Source organism: Halictus rubicundus, chromosome 11 (genome assembly GCF_050948215.1).
Source record: "Halictus rubicundus isolate RS-2024b chromosome 11, iyHalRubi1_principal, whole genome shotgun sequence".
NCBI classification, from domain to species: Eukaryota; Metazoa; Arthropoda; class Insecta; order Hymenoptera; family Halictidae; genus Halictus; species Halictus rubicundus.
Genome location: NC_135159.1, coordinates 5,822,600 through 5,844,176, shown reverse-complemented (window position 1 = coordinate 5,844,176; position 21,577 = coordinate 5,822,600). Strand labels below are relative to the sequence as shown.

General features: G+C 34.4%; 3 protein-coding genes and 1 non-coding gene across 9 annotated transcripts; 3 read left to right on the top strand and 1 right to left on the bottom strand.

The window, feature by feature from the left end:
• The first annotated feature begins 860 nt into the window (after positions 1–860).
• Trnar-ucu (transfer RNA arginine (anticodon UCU)) lies at positions 861–933 on the top strand. Its single transcript has one exon. It is a non-coding gene; the product is annotated as a tRNA-Arg (tRNA).
• A 5,010-nt stretch (positions 934–5,943) lies between these two features.
• On the top strand, positions 5,944–11,655 carry Wdr37 (WD repeat domain 37). 4 transcript variants are annotated; one of them, XM_076797006.1, is made up of 10 exons: positions 5,944–6,163; positions 6,340–6,557; positions 7,450–7,489; positions 8,265–8,540; positions 8,661–8,786; positions 8,904–9,155; positions 9,422–9,641; positions 9,856–10,143; positions 10,390–10,636; positions 11,229–11,655. In XM_076797006.1, exons 4-10 carry the CDS (start codon positions 8,273–8,275, stop codon positions 11,349–11,351), a joined length of 1,524 nt encoding a protein of 507 aa, XP_076653121.1. In that variant the 5' UTR covers positions 5,944–6,163; positions 6,340–6,557; positions 7,450–7,489; positions 8,265–8,272; the 3' UTR covers positions 11,352–11,655. The 4 variants fall into 4 exon arrangements, with proteins under 4 accessions (XP_076653121.1, XP_076653119.1, XP_076653122.1 ...); XM_076797004.1 differs by lacking the exon at positions 7,450–7,489; XM_076797007.1 differs by lacking the exon at positions 6,340–6,557 and having other exon boundaries at positions 5,944–6,298.
• On the bottom strand, positions 11,423–19,003 carry Arv1 (ACAT-related protein required for viability 1). 3 transcript variants are annotated; one of them, XM_076797010.1, is made up of 4 exons: positions 18,933–19,003; positions 13,929–14,086; positions 12,916–13,426; positions 11,423–11,571 (listed from the first exon to the last, which is right to left on the bottom strand). In XM_076797010.1, the coding sequence occupies exons 2-4, from the start codon at positions 14,010–14,012 to the stop codon at positions 11,462–11,464; spliced, it is 705 nt and encodes a 234-aa protein (XP_076653125.1). In that variant the 5' UTR covers positions 14,013–14,086; positions 18,933–19,003; the 3' UTR covers positions 11,423–11,461. The 3 variants fall into 3 exon arrangements, with proteins under 3 accessions (XP_076653125.1, XP_076653124.1, XP_076653126.1); XM_076797009.1 differs by lacking the exon at positions 18,933–19,003 and adding an exon at positions 18,656–18,767; XM_076797011.1 differs by lacking the exon at positions 18,933–19,003 and adding an exon at positions 15,051–15,189.
• On the top strand, positions 15,171–21,101 carry LOC143359224 (aldo-keto reductase family 1 member A1). The gene is made up of 4 exons (XM_076797008.1): positions 15,171–15,289; positions 19,277–19,447; positions 19,647–20,000; positions 20,525–21,101. Exons 1-4 carry the CDS (start codon positions 15,221–15,223, stop codon positions 20,897–20,899), a joined length of 969 nt encoding a protein of 322 aa, XP_076653123.1. The 5' UTR covers positions 15,171–15,220; the 3' UTR covers positions 20,900–21,101.
• The last annotated feature ends 476 nt before the right edge of the window (positions 21,102–21,577 follow it).

The window sequence follows — 21,577 nt, the reverse complement described above, 5'->3', positions numbered from 1 at the left end:
AACCCAATAAATTAACTAACGATGAATCTTGTTCAGACAAAATCAAAAGACAAAAATTAGTCATCTTTTTCAGACAAAAATCTCTAAAATGTGTTAAAAATAAAAGTGGTGCTATATAGTGTTGCACCGATTCTTAAATGTTTCTCGCTTTTATCTCGATATACAGATACACAAAAAACTTCAATATTTTGTATACGTGAAGTTCGCTATTTATTATACTTTCTGATCTCTCACAATTTGGTTTCTCCGAATTATTCTCTCAAAGTTAAAAAATCTTAAAAATATGGGTGATCGCTACTCTTATGCACCGTAGTGTATTGCAGTTTAATCCATACATCAACACACAGGTACCTATTAGGTTGTTGCATATGGAATGTCCGATTTTATTATGCAAAGTGAAGCATTTTGATCCAGAAATGCTATCATAATTAAAGGGTTGAAAAAAGGGATTAGCAATGTAGTTGTGTAATGAACTTCAGTCCATTTATTACACATATTTTAAGTTTATGTAGTTGTTAATTAATTATTATAATTTTATACTACAATTCGAATACTGTGAAGGCTATGCTCGCGAAATAAAAACATTAAACTAAATTATATAATCAAGAGGACTGTTTCTTATGCTTTTTATGATATTTTTTGTAAATAAATGACAGTTTCGCTTTCGTCGATTGGACTATTACGAATTTGAAAATTTTGCAGCATTTAGGGGTTGTGACTAGCAATGAATTGTATTTAGCAACCTGTGAGAGCTTAGAACTATCAATATTGGCTCCCTGGAGAACAAAATTTGATATAAAAATTGTGTGTGTTATTCTTATCCGGACTAAGCTGTTTTAAGGGAAATTACGTAACTGGAAGTCCCTTTGGCGCAGGGGATAGCGCGTTGGACTTCTAATCCAAAGGTCGTGGGTTCGATCCCCACAAGGGATGGTTTATGGTGGCGGGATGCAGGTGTTTTTCAAGCCTCTTCCTTACTATTTTATTTTCTTTGTTACTCCCATCACAACTCAACAGTTTTATTTGATTTTCTCCTAAGTATTCTATTGCAAGTATGTGGTTCATTTTCGAAGTAGTTAATTTCATTTGTGAAAGATTTTATCCTGGTTTCACAAACTTTATTCTGATGTGAATTTAGTCAATAATACTAGTTTAAATAGTTTTGCGAAAAAGCATCGAAAAATCATATCCGAAAAATAGTTCAATTCAAACACTTATTCGTTGGTACAGTTTATCCAGATTTTTAAATTTAATATCTAATAAAAAATATATCGAATATGTTGAATTATTAATTAGATTCTCCAATTCGATAAGTTGCAATAAATTACAGCAAGAATCGTTTAATAAATAAATATTTACGGAAAGAGCAATTTAATAGCAGGGAAATGAATATTGCGAATGATTTTTGCCATTTTTATCGTAAAATCTAATGCACATTGCGGTAAGAATCATTTGCTGCTTAAAATCTTAAAATAGCGACAATTCATGTAGTGATAAAACACTCAAACTGGTAGCCGACAGCAAATTACTTCTATCGGTTTTACAAATTTCTACTTTAGTGACTGTCGTTAAATTTTTATTTTACGGATTATCGTATTTTATGTTTTCACTTTATCAATTAATTATTTTTTTATTATTTGAGAACAGTCTAATAGTAAAGGAGAAATTTCACCACCGACGAGGTATAGGAGTAGACCAATCACCATATGGGGTTTCGTGTCTCACTATCTGAAATACCGACATCGTTAACAACAACTAGATTTCTTACGCCCTCTACTCTGACGCACATAAATCTGGTAACTAGATCCACGAGAAGCTTAGACCATATATGTACCTACAATAAATGAAGGGACCTCTGGTCGGAAATAATGAATTTTAAGAACAGGAAGGCACAAAATATCAATTTCAAGAACAGGAACTTCGGAAAGTTCAGAAGAAAATTTTAATTAGAAATCCAGAAAAAGAATTGCCGATGTTCATTGAATGAAAAGGTACTCCGAAACAAAAACTGTGTGCTTCTGTTAATAATTTACAGGAGCTTACCAAGAAGGTGAAGGTGGGACCAGGGTAAACAAGGAAAGCATTGAAGGCCCACCTTGGCCCATTCCAAGCTAACCCAAAGTAAATTCAGACACAGTTCAATTACATACACAAGTTTTTATAACTAGTAAGTCTTAAATTTTAATTTAAAATGTTATAGCAAATTATAATTCTGCAGCTATTAGCTCGATATTATTCTCTATTTGTAAGATTACATGAAGTTCTTACAAATAGAGAATAATACCGATTGCCCAGGTCTCACCACGAGGAGGTTGCTGCACAAGAGACCCGAAAGGCAGCTAGAAGGAATTCAATACGCTTCCTTCTGACTGCCTTTCTTACAACGACGATGTACAATCTTATAAACTAAATTTCGCAGATCGCTAAATGGATAAGATTACTTTTCCACCGAAAGAAAAGTTCACTTTTCCATTTAGCGTATGTCGAGTAATTATTGCGGGGCAAAGGGTATCAAAAACGAATCAGGCAGAAGGCTCTGATTCTTTCAAAGAGAGAAACAAAACCGAACCGGAGCAGAAGGCTCTGGTTCGAGGGTGACGCGACGCGTACAATGTTTGCAGAGCTTTCTGCCGACCAGTATACGATACCCGACGCACCACACGGAGAATGATGGCCAGGGACGCCTCCACCTTTTGGTAGAACATCCTAACCCCAACTACCCGCCACGAGCAACGCTGACGCAACAAGGCGACGGCAAGACTTATGGGGAATGAAACCCCTGCTCCCGGCGCGAGCCACGCCAGCGTCGACATGACTTAGGCAGACATTTTACGAAGGAAGGGTTCTACCTGGCGAGTACTGCTCCCTGACCATCATTTCCCAGTGCAACCACGCCGAATATCGCAACGTGGACCGGTTCAAAACTTGCAAACAAGGTCCGACACAGCCTTCTGCTGTGTCGGAGTTAACAATCGAGTCGAGCAAAATGAAGTTAGGGCAATAGTTACTCGACATAATTACAATGACGATAAATAAATCTTAATACGTATGCGCACAAGTCGAGCAATTATTGTGGACAAAAAAAAAAGGAAACTAAATCAGACAAGTCTTTGAACAATGTAAGACAAAATGAAAGTAGAGCACAAGGCTCCAAGTCGCGAGGCAACAATGAAAAAATCAAAGCGGAAGGCTGAGATTTATGAACAAGAAAAATGAAACAAGCGAACCAGAGCAGAAGGCTCTGGTTCGAGGTTGATGCTACCGACTGGTCACAGCAGAAGTCTGTGACCCAAATGAGCAAGCAAATTTAACAAAGTGAATCTTACACAATAATTGCTCGACAACTAATACTAACTTATAAATAATAAGAAGTCTTCATACCATGTTGTCTTCGTTCGACGATCAATTTTCTCGACTGTAATACTCACTCTGAAACAGACTAATTATAATTAGACACGATACGATGGAGGAACCGAAGTAAAAAAAGACGACGAAATAAAGATGAAACGATGACCCCGTACACGAGTACGGCCTACCTAACATGCACGAGAGTGCAAAATCTAACCAGCTCACGAGAGCCAAGCTAACCCCGTACACGAGTACGGCCTACCTATCACGCACACGAGTGCGAAATCTAACCAGCTCACGAGAGCCAAGCTAGCCCCGTACACGAGTACGGCCTACCTAACACGCACAAGAGTGCGAATCTAACCGGCTCACGAGAGCCAACGTAATACCAGCTCACGAGAGCCAAGCTAACCCCGTACACGAGTACGGCCTACCTATCACGCACACGAGTGCAAAATCTAACCAGCTCACGAGAGCCAAACCTAAGACCAGCTCACGAGAGCCAAGCTAGCCCCGTACACGAGTACGGCCTACCTAACACGCACACGAGTGCAAAATCTAACCAGCTCACGAGAGCCAAACCTAAGACCAGCTCACGAGAGCCAAGCTAGCCCCGTACACGAGTACGGCCTACCTAACACGCACACGAGTGCAAAATCTAACCAGCTCACGAGAGCCAACTTAACCCCGTACACGAGTACGGCCTACCTAACACGCACAAGAGTGCGAATCTAATGAGCTCATGAGAGCCAAACTAACCCCGCACACACAAGTGCGGAGTTAGCCAACAAGAGTTGAACAATAGTAGATGAAGTGAGCACTTCAAACTACTATGTAAAATGGGAATGCAACGACCTAAAGGCTAGGGTAGCCCCGGGTTCGCCAATACCCGTCTCACCCACGGCCCCATCCGTGAGTGAGCCCCTGAGGGACCTCCGTTCGGAGGAATACCATTTTAAAACCAGATATATATAAATTTTGGAATAGGAACTTTTGAAAGTTCAAAAGTAATTTTCGATTGGAAAGATGAACAATTCCAATCAAAAATAAATCGAACGAAATTGGGACGCAACGACCTACAGGCTCGGGGCGCCCCTAGTTCGCCAATACCCGTACTCACCCACAGGACGCACCCGTGAGTGAGTCCCTGGGGGACCTCCGATCGGAGGAATACCAATTTTATATCAAAAATATAATATAATATAATTTCGAGGAGAGAACCTTTTGAAAAGTCCCGACGCAAATTCGAATTAGAAACACAGAAATAATAATTGACGGCGTTCGTTGAATGAACACGAATTCCAAAACAGAAAGTGTATATTTGGATTGTTACTTACAAAGAGCTGAAAGTTGACCAAGGTGAGCGAAGACAGCCTCCAAGAACCTCGTCGTTTTCAAGAAGCCCACCCCGAGCTAGCTTAAGGTGGACCAGGGAAGTTTTGAATGACCGTTGGTCCACCTTAAGCTAGCTAAAGGTAGACCAAGGTCGGCCAGTAATGTCCAGTGCAGCTCTGGATGATCCCTGGTCAACTGGAAGGTAGGCAAGAGTGGGCCGGGGTAGTCAGGGTGGGCCAGGGCAGCTCCAAGGTCCTTCGGCCTTCTGGTCCCGCAGCACTCCCGCTCCCTTCTGAGTGCGCACCTCGACTGACTGACCGAGCGCAGCCGCCGAGTTCAGTTGCGCGGTGCGCGGTGCGCAACTCTCCCACCCCAATTGATTTCGGTAGATCTCGATCGCCGTGATAGTAATTGTTGATAAATTTGTTATTTCTTGCTATTTAATGTTTATAACAATTTATTTCGGTAATGATATCAACAAGCACTCCCTTAACTATCTTGTAATCTATTTATTTAGTAAAAATAAATTATAGAACTCGAGATAGAGAGTAACTTTTAAGCCATGAATATTCGCACGCATTGATTTATCGAACTCAATTAACTGGTAAATTGATTATTTCCAGCTGGTTAATGTTTATAACAATTCTTTTCGCCAACTATGTCGACAAGCACTCCTTGGCCATATTACCATCTAATTTTTTAGCAAAAGTAATTGATAAAACTCATGATACAGAATAACTTTTGAACCATGAATATTTGCGCGCATTAAATTATCGAACACAATAGACTGATAAATTTCTTATTTCTGGCTGTGTAATGTTTACAACAACTTCTTTTTCCAATGATGTCGACAAGCACTCCTTTGACCATGTAGCCATCTAACTTCTTAGAAAAGGTAGGTAATAGAATTCAAGGTACAGAATAACTTTTAAACCATGAACATTCTCACGGTGTTTCATTTCATGCGACACGAAACTGTATAAGATGAGATTACTGAACTGGCCTATTCCTACATTCCGTCTATAATATTAGTTCCACAATATTAGTTCCGACCGATTCGGTAGGATGTGACACAAAAATGATAAGGGGGTTCTTGAGCCCCGCGGACGCGAGACAAAAAAATACATTGGGTGATTGGTCTACTCCTGTACCTCGTCTGTGGTACTAGAGCATTTTCTACAGAGTCGGTAATTCAGAACAGTAGACAGAAAAATACATTGCATACAATATCTGTATTATTCTTAAGTCTGTGCCCTTACGTAGCTGTTATGGTAAGATAGGTATGACGACTTAATCAGCTGGACATTTTAAATTTCGATTGACGTAGAATGTCTGCTATAAACCGTGAATGCAATACATTTAATTATTTATTTTAACATTGATTTCTTGTGATTAATCGAAGACATCTATCTATATATTTTTCCACACGTATCCGTGTTGTTTGGTTTTGTTTTCGTCATTATTTATTAACCTATGTTTGGTAAGTGTGGAATGTTTGACATTTAAAGTGTTCATAATGTTCTTGAAGTATATGTAAAACGTTTAACTATAAATATCGAGATTGATGTGGTGACATGTATTTATTCAAGAACGGACACGAGATAAAAGACACATGGTAAGTACGTCGATTGATTAACATAATGACATATTTTTCAGCTTATATTTTTATTACTCGAAAAATATACGTATAAAGTGGTCTTTATATGCTCGAATTGTATGGAATACAAATAAAAATATCATAAAAAGCAAGGTTAAGCCTCTTCAGATGAGAATACCACTCTTTCTTAGCATTATCTGCTTTTTAACAAGTTTTTATTGAAATAAGTGGAATTGTAACATTTTCAATTTGATGATTGGATTAAGTTATTGTAAAAGTAAGTATAAAATTTAAAAAATTTTTTATAACTTTCCATCATGAAGTCATTACGACGATAATCTAATATAAGCAACACAACAAATTCACTGCATTTTTTAAATTAAATATGTTAACAATATAACATTAACTTTACAGATATGGAACACTTCTTTTTATTCAAAATATAGTAAAACATACTTTGATGTACTAATTCTATGGAATTTTAATATAGTTGAACCTTGGTAACTCAACTGTGAAAAAAAATTCTGTAGTCAGACGATTAATCTTTTACTACAAATTGGTTTGGACGCATTATTCTAAAGACTGTATATAATCAACAAACAGTTTCTAAGCAACAGTGACAAAACTGATTTATAAAAGTAAACTTCGAGTTGACGAGACAATTATTAGTAATACAAGCTTTCTATAAAGAAAGTTTACATTTCCAAGTTGATCAACTTATAGAGGAATTTATATCAGATCAGAGAGAAACGAAGAAACTTGTTGTCACATAAAGGCTCTCTAGTTACACAAGTATACAGTCGATGTGGAAAGTAAGTTAACGATTGAGGTATGCAGGCAAATGAATATGGTATATCTTTAATACTGATAACATATGTTTTACTAACGTATTTGTATTTTTACTTGTACCTTCTAAGTAAAAACAAAACAATAATTTAATTCTACATTAAGAAATAAACAAATACTTTGGTAATACATATATTAACATTATTAGAGATATTAACTTACTTTTCGACTCAACTGTATATACCATATATGTCCAAGGTTCAACTGTAATTATTTTTCATTAAATAATCAGTTAATTATGTATGATATTTATATAGTTAAATAATTTCAATTGGTATTATCCTTAATGTTAAATATTTCATCTTATTCTTCTCATATAACAGGCCTGCATAACTTGTTGCTCTAGGGAGCAATTGTCAACAAGTAAGAACAAATAGAATTTAATGATATGCAAGCTATATTTTTAACAGCACTGATTCTGTAGAAAAATAATCTGATCATATATAAGTACAAACTTGTTGTAGAATGTAAATTTATGTATACTATTACTTTTGACTTTGTTTCATTTAATATTGTATTAGACATATTGTTTGTTCACGGTTTGGTTCCCTCACTCTGTCTTGAAACAACATCCTCTTGCTTATATTAGATAGTATAATATGAAATGCTGAATTTCTAATAATTTACAACTTGATTGATTAAGTATACAAAAGTTGTGTGTTTCTTTGCGTTATTGTAAAGCATCTAAAATTCTGATTTTAAAAAATTATAATAGTAATTGATGAATCATTATATAAACTTATGAATGATTAGAAATTCGATATTTCACATTACACGATTTAATTAGTAGTACCAATTGTGCAGGCCTGCCATATATAATAATAGGTATTTACTGCATGAATAAATTTCAATATGTTAGTAGAGTTTGGAAGTTGTATTTCATTACATTAAATCTCATTTAATGTATAGGAAATTGTTCCAATTACATAAATCAGTACTAAACAAATAATTACAAGCACATTTAGTTAATAATCTGCAACACAACGTACAATTAGTATATTACTAATAAAAATTAGCCACATTATAATACCTGATAGTTTAAACAGATATTGTAATATTTAGTTTTTAGAATGCTAAGTACACTTAATTTATTTTTTTTTCTTAATATTATTGTTATTAATAGGTTTCAAACTTTCAGAGTAAAAGATGCCAGGAGAACCATCTATAACAACTGGAAATAAATCTTCAGGAAAAATCAAACGAATTTCTATACCAAGGGTACAAAGCAGTACAGATACAGAATTGCAGTCGCAAAGTGGTTCTACACCTCTACAACCAAATGCACACCATTATGCGGCATTCCGTATAGACCCAGACGACAGTGTACTGCCACCAGCTTTACGATGTCGACTATTAGATTTGTTTCAGCAGATCGAGAAGGAGTTTGAAATTCTTTATACAGAAAATTTAGGTTGTACGTACCTTTCATTACAATTATAAAATCGTTGTGATGTTTATATGCGCAATTTACACTTTAATTTGTAAAAAATTGTTACAATAATATTACTATACTCTGTAATATTATTTGGTTCAGTGCAAGAGAAAGTTGATGCTCTTAATGAAAAGCTTGAAAGAGAATGTTATGGTTCTGGAGAACGGAGCTTGCCTCTTGGGGATGTTGCAGATTTCCCAGATACAAAAAGTCTTTCAAAGCAAAAATGTACGGATATTAATTATTATTATAATATATTTGAAAAATATTAATACTTTACTGTACCATTACTATTTATTATGTTTCTATTATGTTCTTTCTGTTGAAATATTTTGTGTTCCACAGCCATGGCAGGGAATTCAACGCAGAAGACAAAAACAACTTCAAACAAGTTGAAAGCGCAAACAAGTAAAATAGTTTCCAGCTTTAAAACACCGACTATGACATGTAGTATGCAAAGAGAATATTCTGGCCATAGAGATGGTGTTTGGGAAGTTTCTGTTGGGAGATTAGGGCAAATTATTGCTACAGCTTCTGCCGATCATACTGCTCGAGTATGGGCTGTGGATAGTGGACGCTGTCTTCTACAGTATATAGGTTTGTCAATATACACTACTAGATCAAGGGGTAGTACAATGTTATACATTGTAAAACAATACATATCAAAAATTGTAAAATGTTAATGAATAAGAAACAATATAATGTACACATTTCTGTGTTAAATTTTGTATCAAAGAGATGAACTTTTAGTCGAATATCTCAAAACTGATTAGTGTTAGTCAACAAGTTTGAATGTATACGTACATATTTTACCAATAAATGTTGTCTTGTTTGTACATAAAAGCTTATAATTGAAATTTTAGGACATTCTGGGTCTGTTAACTCAGTGCGCTTTCATCCAACCAAAGAATTAGCATTAACATCCAGTGGGGACAATTCTGCTCACGTATGGCAAGCAGCTGTTGATTGGGACTTTCCTAAAAGACAAAATTCAAACGAAGACCTTTCAGCGTTGTCTTGTGATAAAAATGTTAGTGGTGTAATTTCTATAAATGAGGAACAGGAAGAGCCGCCAACTCTAAGGTAATTATTAATACATACAAATAACCCCTAGTATAGTAGAAGTACGTGCAACGACTCCTAAAACAGGTAAGGAAAAAGAATACTATACGGCACGAAATAAAATATACAATCAAGCTTTTGCTTATCTTTTACAAATAGAATAAAAATTTTAATGGGATAGTATAATAAGTCACACAACGTAATTGAAATATGATATTTGCTTAAAACATTACAGAACTCCAGTACGAGAATTATTAGGTCATACAGGTGTGGTGATGGCTGCAGACTGGTTACCTGATGCAGAGCAGGTGGTAACCGCTTCCTGGGATAGAACAGCAAATCTGTACGACATAGAAACTGGTGATATTATACACACATTGTGTGGTCACGATCAGGAGTTGTATCACGTTTCTACCCATCACACGCAAAGACTTTGCGTCACTTCAAGCAAAGATAGTACTTTTCGTTTGTGGGACTTCAGGGAACCTGTTCACTCGGTCTCAGTTTTTCAGGCACATACAGAGTAAGATGATCAAACTTTTTTAAACCAATTCCCGACTATTTTTAGCAAACCAATGTAATAAGGTGACCGTGAGGAAGTTGAAATTTATGCAGAAACCTTTAACAGTGTCTTCGGCCAGTTCTGTGAAAGCTGTAATCACCCGTCTAATTTTAATTCACCCTAACCACGTCAAACATTTTTTAACAAATCGTGCTGTTTATACTTTTATTGTGTAGTAAAATGTTTTCAATTTGCATTTTTGTTTAGGACAGTAACATCAGCCGTGTTTACACGGGAGGATAAAATTGTATCAGGTTCGGATGATCGAAGTGTAAAAGTATGGGAGCTACGAAATATACGAAGCCCTTTAGCTACAATTCGAGGCGACAGTGCTGCAAATCGCTTGGCTGTTTCTAGTACTGGTATTGTTGCAATTCCACACGACGACAGGCAGATAAGGTTGTTCGATCTAAACGGTCAACGATTAGCTAGATTACCCAGAACAAGTAGACAGGTGAATAAAGAATTTTTTACAGAATTCTCTGACTATAAAGGAAAGTATGATATTATACTTTAATCGAAATTCATAGAATTTTTACTAGAGATCCCTATTTCACGCATTTGTAAATACACGTGTACACGTATAATCAACTAAATCGAGTCTTAATCTGTGTAATATTAAATACACGGGTACCTGCGTATTTTAATATCACTCATTTTGATTGCTGTCTCGCTTCTAACATCAATTGCTGGACTCGAATGTGCGAACGGATCTGTATACAAAAATACCCGGATCTCTATATCCGTGTACACGGAGAATAGATTGCATAATTATACGTGTATTAAGGATACGGGTACTTAATTCGTGAATACATGGTTCACGAATTCCGTGTATACGTGTCCTTTCAGTAGACGTCCAAAAATGACACCTCAAAACATTTCACATATACAATATTGTGTCATCGTTTATTTAAAATATTGATCATAAAACACAATATAAACATATTAGTCAAATATATTAGTTCAATAATGTCCAAGTCTATTCCTAAATGTATAAGATTTAGTGTGGCGGTAAAAACGTAAACTGTTTGCTGAATTTATTTCAGGGTCATCGGAGGATGGTTTCGTCGATAGCTTGGACCCCAGACAATGGCGTCTGCAATTTATTCTCTTCTGGTTTCGACCGACTAGTTCTTGGATGGAGCATTGTGCATCTTAAGGAATATTGAGGAAATATATAAATATATGTACTTAAAAATCAAATAGAAGTTCAATATTTCACAGTGTTTTAAACTAAATGATAGTATCAAATGAATTTTATTCAATGTATAATATTAGACTAGTTTAAAATTTGAAATGTTGTAGAAAGAAAGTTAGATGCACAGTTGTACATCAGTGTACCGATCCCAATAATAACCAATGATTCCAGTTTTCCATTGTCGGATACCACTGCAATTATATAATGTATAAATGAGTTAATTGAAATTGTAAACACTATATAATAATACTAATAAATTATAGATACACGTTGAATGTTTGTAAAAGTTATTTGTTGAAATTTACAACTTGTCTGTTTTGTGTATGTTTTTCGCGTCAATACTATAAATCTCTATGCATGCAAAACCATATAAATCTGTATTATGAGAAAGGATTGGACCTTCCCTTATACAGTGTTATTGCTTTCTTTTTGAGAAGCATTTATCGGCAAACTATACAATCACATGAAATCGTAAAAATTTTAAAACTTTAATGCAAATGCGGCGTCGGTTCCCATTGTCTGATTTCTTTCAAATTTTGTACACACCATTTTTTCATTAAGTCTCATAATTTAGGGAGATAAGACCAGAAAAAATCGAAATTCGAAGAAGGATCACCCTAATTTACAGTCATTTTTATTTCTCATGATTTTTAACAGTCTTTTCGATATAGATCTATGCTGTTTTTTAATTGTTTTCTGTTTTCAGCAATTCCACTTTTCTTCAAAATACATTTTTAAACCTGGGTGTATCAATATGATAGTTTTTATCTATTTCCAAAAACGAAACACTTTGCAAATATCTTGTTTTCGAAACGATTCGAAACAATGCAAATAGTTAGACGTGTTGTAATAATACGCTCATGAGTTAGCACAATTTTATCGCACTAAACCGGCAAGGTAAAACTAAACTAAACTAGTAGTAAACTAAAATGGCAAGGTAAAAAGAAAATGTAATATTGAAAAACTGTTGTAGAACTTGAGATATCCCTTATCGCGTATCGTCAAATTATGCAATATATTAAACCTGAGTCATTTATTATGAAAGTCGGGTAACACCATTTTTTTCATTATTGAAGATTGGGAAAAATTTTATAGTTTTACAATGAGTAAATTTATCATACCACAATTTTTGTAAGAGTGCATTAGCAAGAAAATACATTAAGTTTATAACAAAAAGAAAATAAACTTTTTCATTTGACAGTGTTTTTTGGGAAAATATTGAAATAATTATGATATACTGGAGGTGTAGTATAGTGGCTTATAGTATTGTTTTCGAGTGTGTAACTTCGTCACCCATTGTTTCTACAATTACGGAATTTATGAAAATGTTTCCATGAAAAATTATTTAACAAACTTCTTCATTCAAAAACTAAATATCTTGTCATTATTATAAATCTGTATACGTATATAGTACTATAATATAGTCGCGTTTTTAATGCTTGATACTTCTAGTGATATATGTGTGCCATGATGATCAAATACTGAAGTGAGTAACTGCATTTGAAAAGTAAGTTCAATATTGAATAATTCCTCACCTGAATAAGCAGTGAGCAAGCATAGCAGAGTGTATCCCAGAATGAGGAGATAATGGGGCGCCAGAAATATGTGGCCCCACGTGATTTCTAATAATCCTAATAATTTGCAAGATCCGCCAATTATCAAAGCTTTCCACAAATATCTCGTGCTGTCTTTGTCCGAGCTCGTTTGATAGAAAAATCGTTTAACTCTCGTAAGAAAAATCACAACGACAACGAAAGCAGCAAAAGAGAAAGCAGTCCGAAGTAACACTAAATAAAAGTTGCAATGTTCGCCGAAAGTAGGCTGAAATGCTTTCAAAATTTTATTATTTGCCGTGCTGTAGTCGCATAAAGAAAGTGTCCGGAATGATTCGACGAGCCAAATAATTATCACCAGTTTCCAACAATACTTTAGATTACAGTTGTAGAGAAGGTGCCTATATGCCCGTTTATCGAGTAGTACCAGATCGACTAGGATTATTGCAGGATCATATTCGATGTATTTATCGGCCAAATGACCGCAACTGTCCTGAAATAGTCAATGTCACGTTATTGCTTGAAATACTCACAGAAAAACTAAATTAGGTAGACTCAGAGGGTACCCGTCGGGTATATTGGGTATTCACATTTTAAACTACTTTCGAACTATAAGAACTTTTCAAAATTAAATTTTCATTGGGAAACAAAAGGATTATTTCTTTCCTACTGTGTACAACACAATATATTTAATAGTTAAGTAAGTTTAATAGTAGTTTAATAGTTAATAGTTTAATATATTTAATAGTTTGTTTAATAGTTATTTCCTTCATTTTTTTAATAAATTGCTCTAAAATAACATTAAAGACTGCTTATCTATACTGTTATTTTATATTTATGTGTACATATACAGGGAGAAAGTTATTTCAGATGACCTTAGGAATCACCCTTTTCAAGGAAATACAACATTTTTTGGACACCCTTTCGCAACACTCCATATATACGGATAAATATAAAATATATGTATAAGTAAATTAACGTAGTAGATGACGTACGCATTCCAATAACTTCAAAACATTCGGGCAGTAACTTCTATATAGTTCTTCGATTTTTGCACCACAATTCACACAACGATACATTTAGAATGATGTTTTCCAGTATGGTCAACGCAAACACATCATACACATTTTTATTTTGAATATTCAGACATTACCTGCAACAAAATATATTTTCTGTAAAAGGATATATTAATTCGGTTACTTTGCAAGCAATGATGTAAATGGAAAATGTTTCAGATAAGGGTTGAACAGTTCCCAGGGAGACATAGGTGGTTTCACGTGATTGGTTTTTTTCCGTAGTGAATGAATATAGACGATTCGAAGGCCAAGATATATTTTGCGCTGGAAGTAGAATTGATAGGCTATGATCAGACGATCTCTATCTAATAGCACGCGTATATTCCCTAAATTTTTAAACTCGATTTTCTCGAAAACAAAGCGTCAAACAAAAAGCTGTTATTCCTTTTTTTCGACTTATTTCTGCATATAAAATCGCCACCAATTCGGAAACGTCCTGTATTTTCAAATGATAAAGATTTCAACTTGATGGAAAAAGAAATTCAAATGGAAAAATCAAAAGCATAGATAACGTTAAAGTCGTTAAGGAAGAAGCAATGACACATCCAAGGAGGAGATATGGAGAAAATATGTATAGTGGTATTTAGGTGTTTGCCTTTCTAAATGACTATAATGATCGTCGCTTGGAATTAGCTTTCTGCCACTAAACGCAGATAGTAGCCTACTTAATGCAGACCTAACTTAAATCTCCCTTATTAATACAAGGTAAAATAATTTTCATTTATTTTCAGGTATTTTCATTTATTATTGAAATTCCTTGGACCGTAGCTTTAATGTAGAACTATGTAAGATGTTACTATATGACGTAAACGATACAATTATAAATAACGGAAGAAAAGAATGATTAGAATACATACTTTATTCATTTCTTTATATATCATATAGTTCTGTCGCGGGTAGTATGTACACTCTTGCGGAACAAACTATGCATCCTGGTACCTCGTAAAACAAACTTGTTCAATGTCATGTTTGAAATGCTTCCGGCATTTGTACTTATTTTATGAACTATACTTTGTTTAAAACATATACATAAAACTAAGCCTCGAATGTCACGGGAGACTGAACGCTACGAAGAACTGTCCTATTTATCGAACTCCTCAAGGTTGGAAGTACTCAGAGACTCATAGTGAAAGTGCACTTGGACCATAAGATGAAGTGCAGTCTTACGACTGAATTCAGTCGACTTACGGTACTCCAACCGAACGGTACCAATGGAGAAGAATACTATATTGCTCCCGAGCGGACAGCGCATGCCTTTGCTGGGCTTTGGCACGTGGCAGGTAAAACTGTTCATTTTCATAATTATTAGGTGTTTCGGTTATATTTGAGGGCTCCCTATAGATGACTGTAACTATAAATCTAGTTCAGATATTTGAAAAGTTAGTGTTTCAAAACTTTGACACTTTTAACAAGTATTTAACCTTTGCCGTTTACATTAATAAACATACCCTCACGTTCCACAATCATTGAAGATGGACCGCCCTAAATAGCATTTTCGGCACATGTTACTTTATTCGAAAAAACGGCTGCGAAGCTTACCAATTCTTCTCGGAAATTCATTCCGGTGTCCGCTTCGTCGCTCATGCGAGCATCGTGTTTGGCAATTCAAAAGTGCCGCCTTTGATCTTAACGACAAAATACGTGGAGTGATTTTTTATATTTTCTTTTAGAATTCACCTATTGCTAAAAAAGTGGGCAGAAGCTATAACTAGCAAAGGAGAATATTTTTAACCCTTTGCACTCAAGTGGTGACTCTGAAGCACCACTAGAAATTGTTGTGGCATTATTTCAAAGAAATTACAAAAAATATTACAAAATATTTGTTACATTACAAAATTTGTATTTAATAGACTACTAAACATTTCAATATTATATATAGAAATCGGATCAGTTTCGTATGAATAAAATGAAAATATTCTAAGACGGAAGAGAAATTTAGTTTTAGATTGAAAACAGGGCCGAGTGCAAAGGGTTAATAAAAATGCAATTTAACGCCCTTCCGAAATATTCGTGTCTCTTGGCAAAAAATTCCTAAAAACCAACCGGACCACCTAATAATTTCAATTGTCTCTCAGATTTGAAACTTTCGGTAGGCCTTTCATATAGACTTTCGTCAGCTGAAAATTCGTCAGAGAAAATTAATTTGGGAAGAAAAACGGAAATTTCCAACTGTGTAAACGTCTCATGCATTAACACAGTGACTTACGGAAGTATTGGAACGCTTGCTATTAAAACTTTAAAAGACAAGAATATTCATGCCAGATTTAAGTTCTGAAAGTAATTTTGTAATTACTGTAATATTTCGACGATTTTTAACCATTGTGCGACGTCTAAGTACATATATATTCGTTAGTTGAAACAAATAACAAACGTAAGCGCGCAAGACACATCGTGTTTCCTATTAGGACACCCTTACATTTTTACAATAAATGTTTCGTAACTTTTATAAACATTAGTCAGTTGATTTCAAATTTTCGATATGCAGGGTGGTCGGTAACTAGTGGTACAGCCGGGATCGGGGTGATTCTACATAGAAATGAGGTCAAAAAAAGTAGAATAAAATGTGTTCGTATAAAGCTTCGTTTTCGAGTAATATGGCTTGAAATATTCGCCGGGTAAGTATGCGTTTACTTGAGACGTTTCTCGACCTAACGGTACATATCTTGTTGTAGCTTACGGCCCCGATACAGATTAATGGTTATTCTACTGTGCAATCAGGAGTACACATTCAAACAAAATATTGACTTTCGATAAGTTCTATTATTATAGGGGGTCATTCCAAGCGAAATTGTACACTTTTTGGAGTAATGTTTCGGATTTCGTTCAAATTTAAATATGTTGTAGTGACCTATGAACCCAAAGGATTTTTCGATATCTTAAAAATTGTTGATTTTACAGACGTGTAAAAAAACGTGTCACCCTTTTTTCATTAAATTGTAATGACTAGAACTAACGAACCGATGAAAATGAATTTTTAGGAGTTTATAGTGAAAACATAAGAGTATCTTTTAAACAAATGTAATGTTTTCATAGCAGTGAATTTCATAGCACTTTCGTAGAAAGTGTCCCCTTTACAGACCTGTTTTTAAAAAGCGGACACTGAAATTGACGAAATTAAAATTATTTTAAGTGAACACTGCGCCGCGATATGCAGCCATATGTACGTATGTACGTCTAAAAACGTAAATTTCATGATTACTACAGGGCCCGCTCTAGGGGGGGGGGACAACCCCGGCATTTGCCCGGGGCGCCAAAATTTAGGGGCGCCATTTTGGCTTTGGCTGTAAGTGTGAGAAAAATATTGATGTTTTAAATATTCAATTAATAGAAAATTTCAGACTACCCTCGCCAGACAATTTTGCTACAAAAAAAAAGGTCATTTTGTTCAGCACGGTGCTTAGTGCTTAAAAAGGGGCGGCAATTTGTTTTTTTGCCCGGGGCGTCGTAACCGCTAGAGCGGGCCCTGATTACTATTCACGTAACAATTTATCAAATATGTATTCCGTTCTTGAGGTGCAGATACACTAACAGATAACATGTAGTACGTCTTGCATGGAAGATTCTCATGGCGTGTGCATACATGTTGAAGATAATGCCTACTTAAAATGCCTTATGAATTAAAACTTAAATGTGCTAATACTTTTGTTCGCGACTGCATGTCCTTGACAAAGCAGTGTCACAATTGTTATGCCTGTGAATTTTACTACATTCACAATTCTCCACGGTTAGACTTGGAAATTTTATTATTCAGAAAAGCAATAAAATATGAGAAGAATATAATAATGTCAGAGAAAAATATAATTAAGTCTGTACAATATGAAATTAGGATCCAAATATTAATTTGAATATGTACTTTACTTGTTACATATATGTGTCCACTTACTTCTGTTTTTCAACAAGTAGTTAACGTATGTATTAAATATGGTTTGCTTACACAAAAATGTAAATATTTATTTCACTTATTCACTATATAATCTATATACTTTAAGGGTACATAATTAATGAAATAAAGTATATATACAACTGTAACATAACTAGTGTATTGTTACTGTGTTACAGTAACTGTGGGGATACAGCTTTGAAATTTTGATCTAAATATTAGTTTCGCTTCAGTACATTTATTTCATTTAAACTTTTTACCCGCAACCTTAATGTTACAATTAAAAATAATTAGGGTAATTATTTACAAAGTGGTTCTGATTTGTTTCTTTTTCCTCCCATTTTTCTCCTTACTAAAAAAAAGGAAGCGCATAAAAATAAACCCAGGCATACACAGAACGTCTACACGTACAATATTGATAAACACAAAATTTATAAATCTTAATTAAAGCCTCTCCATAATCTAACAAAGCCGTAACTGCTTAGAAATTACTAAAAGAAAAACTACTTCGCGGGAAGCAAGAAATTCTAGAAAGCAATAAAAACAGCAAAGAATTACATGTAAAAATCACAAACTATCACGAATAAATCACGAAATTGACAACAAACAGAACCTAACGACATACATCCCCGGTAGAAATAACACGCTAAATGATCTACATACATAAGCAAATTCATAACGGAACAGGCGAACATAACCTATAACAGCCACTAAGCGCGAACTTTCTAATTAAATAACAAGCAAATCTAGCGAAAAACCCCCAAACCACGAATCCACTAACGTTATAATCAATTGCGTAGCAAACACGGCGAAACGTAAACAAGCCTACTCCGTGACAGCATAGTGAATATAACCAATTTAAGCCACACGGAAACAGTGATGAGATTTCGGCGAAGTTTTTTCATGCATTCGCGGCGATTTTAGCATCAGTAAAGTAAAATTCTGGAAAAAATAGATTACCCTACAAAATTTTTAAAAATTGTTAGGATTTGATTTTAAATATAGCGAACTCTACGCCTCTTTGTAGCTCCTTCCTAACTTACCAAAAACTCGTAGGATACTCGTCTTATCTCGGAACAGATTGTTCCGGCATTTTCCCGCCAATGTCACTGCCGTACTACTTTTTCTTCATGTGTTATTGCTCTGTGCGCGCATGCGCGAGAAAACCTGGCCAAGAGCAGCACTTTTCGAAGAACCGCGAAAATACGAAACACGCGAGGTAAAATGACTTGCAAGCGGGTAAATTAAATTAGAATTCCATGCTGAATGTTCAACAAAATACATGTTGACTAGTATTATCAATTACCTCGAAATGAAAGTATAAGCCTTTGAAATGTAATAATTTCAGAAAACGAATGGAAACTAATGATATTTTCTTTTTGTCAAGGCAACCAACGAGGATGAATTGGAAAAAGCTCTAGATGTTGCCTTGGAGGCTGGATACAGACACATAGATACAGCTCCAGTGTACGAAAATGAAAAAGTAATTGGTAGAGTTTTAAAAAAATGGATTGACTCTGGAAAAATAAAACGATCCGAACTTTTTATCGTTACTAAGGTATTATAAACATTTTTAATTTAATAATTTAATGTTACTCTTACCGAATCTTTTTATCGTACAAGATATTTATTTATTAATAAGTATGGTATTTACAATGGCTGACAGAAGTATTCTGCCAAAATGTGATTCTATTACAATAAAAATGGTCTGTTTTGTTCATTAAAATTAAACATTTTTTAAAAATCAATCTTTATAGTTACCACCGTGTGGGAATAGTCCATCAGGCGTTGAAAAATGGATCAAAAAATCTTTAGAAGACCTTCAATTGGAGTATTTAGATCTTTATTTAGTACATACTCCATTCAGCTTCCTCGGGGTTGATGACAAATTATATACATACGACGAAAATGGAGAAGTTGTACTAGATACAACTACTGATCATGTAAAAGTTTGGGCTGAGATGGAGAAACAAGTAGAGTGTGGTCGAACTCGGTCCATTGGCCTGTCAAATTTTAATACACGCCAAATTGAACGTGTTGTGAAAAATGCAAAGATAAAGGTTTCTATGTTGCAAATTGAATTACATGTCTACTTTCAACAAAAGGAATTAGTAAGTAGTTTTCTATTACAATAAATTGCAACCCAATTGTTTAGATTACTTTAGATCATAGCTTTTCAATATTTTTTTTTGTTTTTAGTTTCGTTTTCAAAGCTTCTTTATTCTATTAACGAAATTGCAAATTGTACACGTAATTCTGCAATCTTAAAAAGTTAAATGGAAAATAAATAAAATAACTAAAAGATATTGTAATTTAGGTAATGGATAGTATTATGATAAAAGGTGCTCCAAAATCGTTTAGAAAAGAAAAATTACATTTTTTTTGTTTGAAGCTTAGTTTTTGATTGAGTTTAAACATTTAATACCTGAAAAAATTACTGATAAATTTCACACGTGATTACCTAATTTCATTAAATACCACATATCAACAAATTTATTATACTTTTAGTCTTAAGCTTTGATTTATCAAAATTAAATGAATACCTGAGTTTTACAGTTAAAGCACAAAACTATTTTAAGCTGAAAATTTAACTTTTTCTGTGTTTACAATCTGAATGTGGAACAATATTTTATAGGTACAATATTGCAAGGAACAAAATATTCCCGTGACAGCTTACTCTTCACTCGGCACACGAGGATTTGTTAAAATGATGAACAAGACTGGAGAAATTCCAGATATGTTGGAAAATGATGTGGTATTAGAAATAGCAAAAAAATATAAGAAAACGGCTGCACAAGTTTTGTTGCGATACATTGTGCAACATGGAATTGCAACTATACCAAAGAGTACAAATCCTGAAAGAATTAAAGGTAACATACAGGTATTTGATTGGAGCCTTCTACCAGAGGATGTAGAGAAACTGAGAAACCTTGATCAAGGAGATGCAGCTAGAATTTGTGATTTAAAATTCTTGAAAGGGATTGATCGCCATCCCGAATTTCCTTTTTAAATGTTTTATCACATACAATATTGTTAAATCTTACGTATAATACATAATTATGATAATATTTGATCAGTTATCTGCAAGGAGGATGTGAGTGCAAGAATGCTTGTTACGACAAAATAATGTTCAAAGAATTCAAGCTATTATGTTAGTGTTAACAAACCACACTCCCCAAAATTTTTGTTAATAAAAAAATACGTATCTCTTACTTTTTACTTGTTTAAAAGTCCTACACATCGGATGCGGCTACTAATGTCAACTTATGTGATGTCGTAAATAGGAGGTCTCAATCTTTAAGTATATGGTATTTTTGATCGCGAAAAAATATTTGTATTACATGTAATTTCTTAAAGATAAAGTAACATCAACTTACCACTCGATTGTTAATATAAAAGAATTGTTAAGAAAATTGAACTTACGTGGGACGACGTCCCACGATTTTGGTATCACTGCGCGGAGGGTCTCGCGAATGAGCGCTAGTGAGTACTGAGTGTGACTCATGCTCGTGCGAGCAGTTGCCGATTCCCGAACAAACTATGGAACTCTACTTATTTTAAAAGCTTTTGATATTTTACTATGTATTATCTGGTATTCTATATAATTTTACGTTAAAATTATCTTTTTTTGCTAAATTTAGTTTACTAAAAAGTCATGTATTTTCGATTATCTATTGTTTTAAGCATT

Excerpts from the sequence above, each read along its gene's own strand:
- Wdr37 (XM_076797004.1), top strand. The coding sequence starts at position 8,273 with ATGCCAGGAGAACCATCTATAACAACTGGAAATAAATCTTCAGGAAAA. Across the intron at positions 8,541-8,660 it reads TTATACAGAAAATTTAGGTT|TGCAAGAGAAAGTTGATGCT; the intron begins GTACGTACCTTT and ends TATTTGGTTCAG. Across the intron at positions 10,144-10,389 it reads GTTTTTCAGGCACATACAGA|GACAGTAACATCAGCCGTGT; the intron begins GTAAGATGATCA and ends ATTTTTGTTTAG.
- LOC143359224 (XM_076797008.1), top strand. The coding sequence starts at position 15,221 with ATGGAGAAGAATACTATATTGCTCCCGAGCGGACAGCGCATGCCTTTG. Across the intron at positions 19,448-19,646 it reads AACTTTTTATCGTTACTAAG|TTACCACCGTGTGGGAATAG; the intron begins GTATTATAAACA and ends CAATCTTTATAG. Across the intron at positions 20,001-20,524 it reads ACTTTCAACAAAAGGAATTA|GTACAATATTGCAAGGAACA; the intron begins GTAAGTAGTTTT and ends AATATTTTATAG.
- Arv1 (XM_076797010.1), bottom strand. The coding sequence starts at position 14,012 with ATGTATCGTTGTGTGAATTGTGGTGCAAAAATCGAAGAACTATATAGA. Across the intron at positions 13,427-13,928 it reads TTTTGAAGTTATTGGAATGC|GACAGTTGCGGTCATTTGGC; the intron begins GTACGTCATCTA and ends TGACTATTTCAG. Across the intron at positions 11,572-12,915 it reads CTTGCTCACTGCTTATTCAG|TGGTATCCGACAATGGAAAA; the intron begins GTGAGGAATTAT and ends ATATAATTGCAG.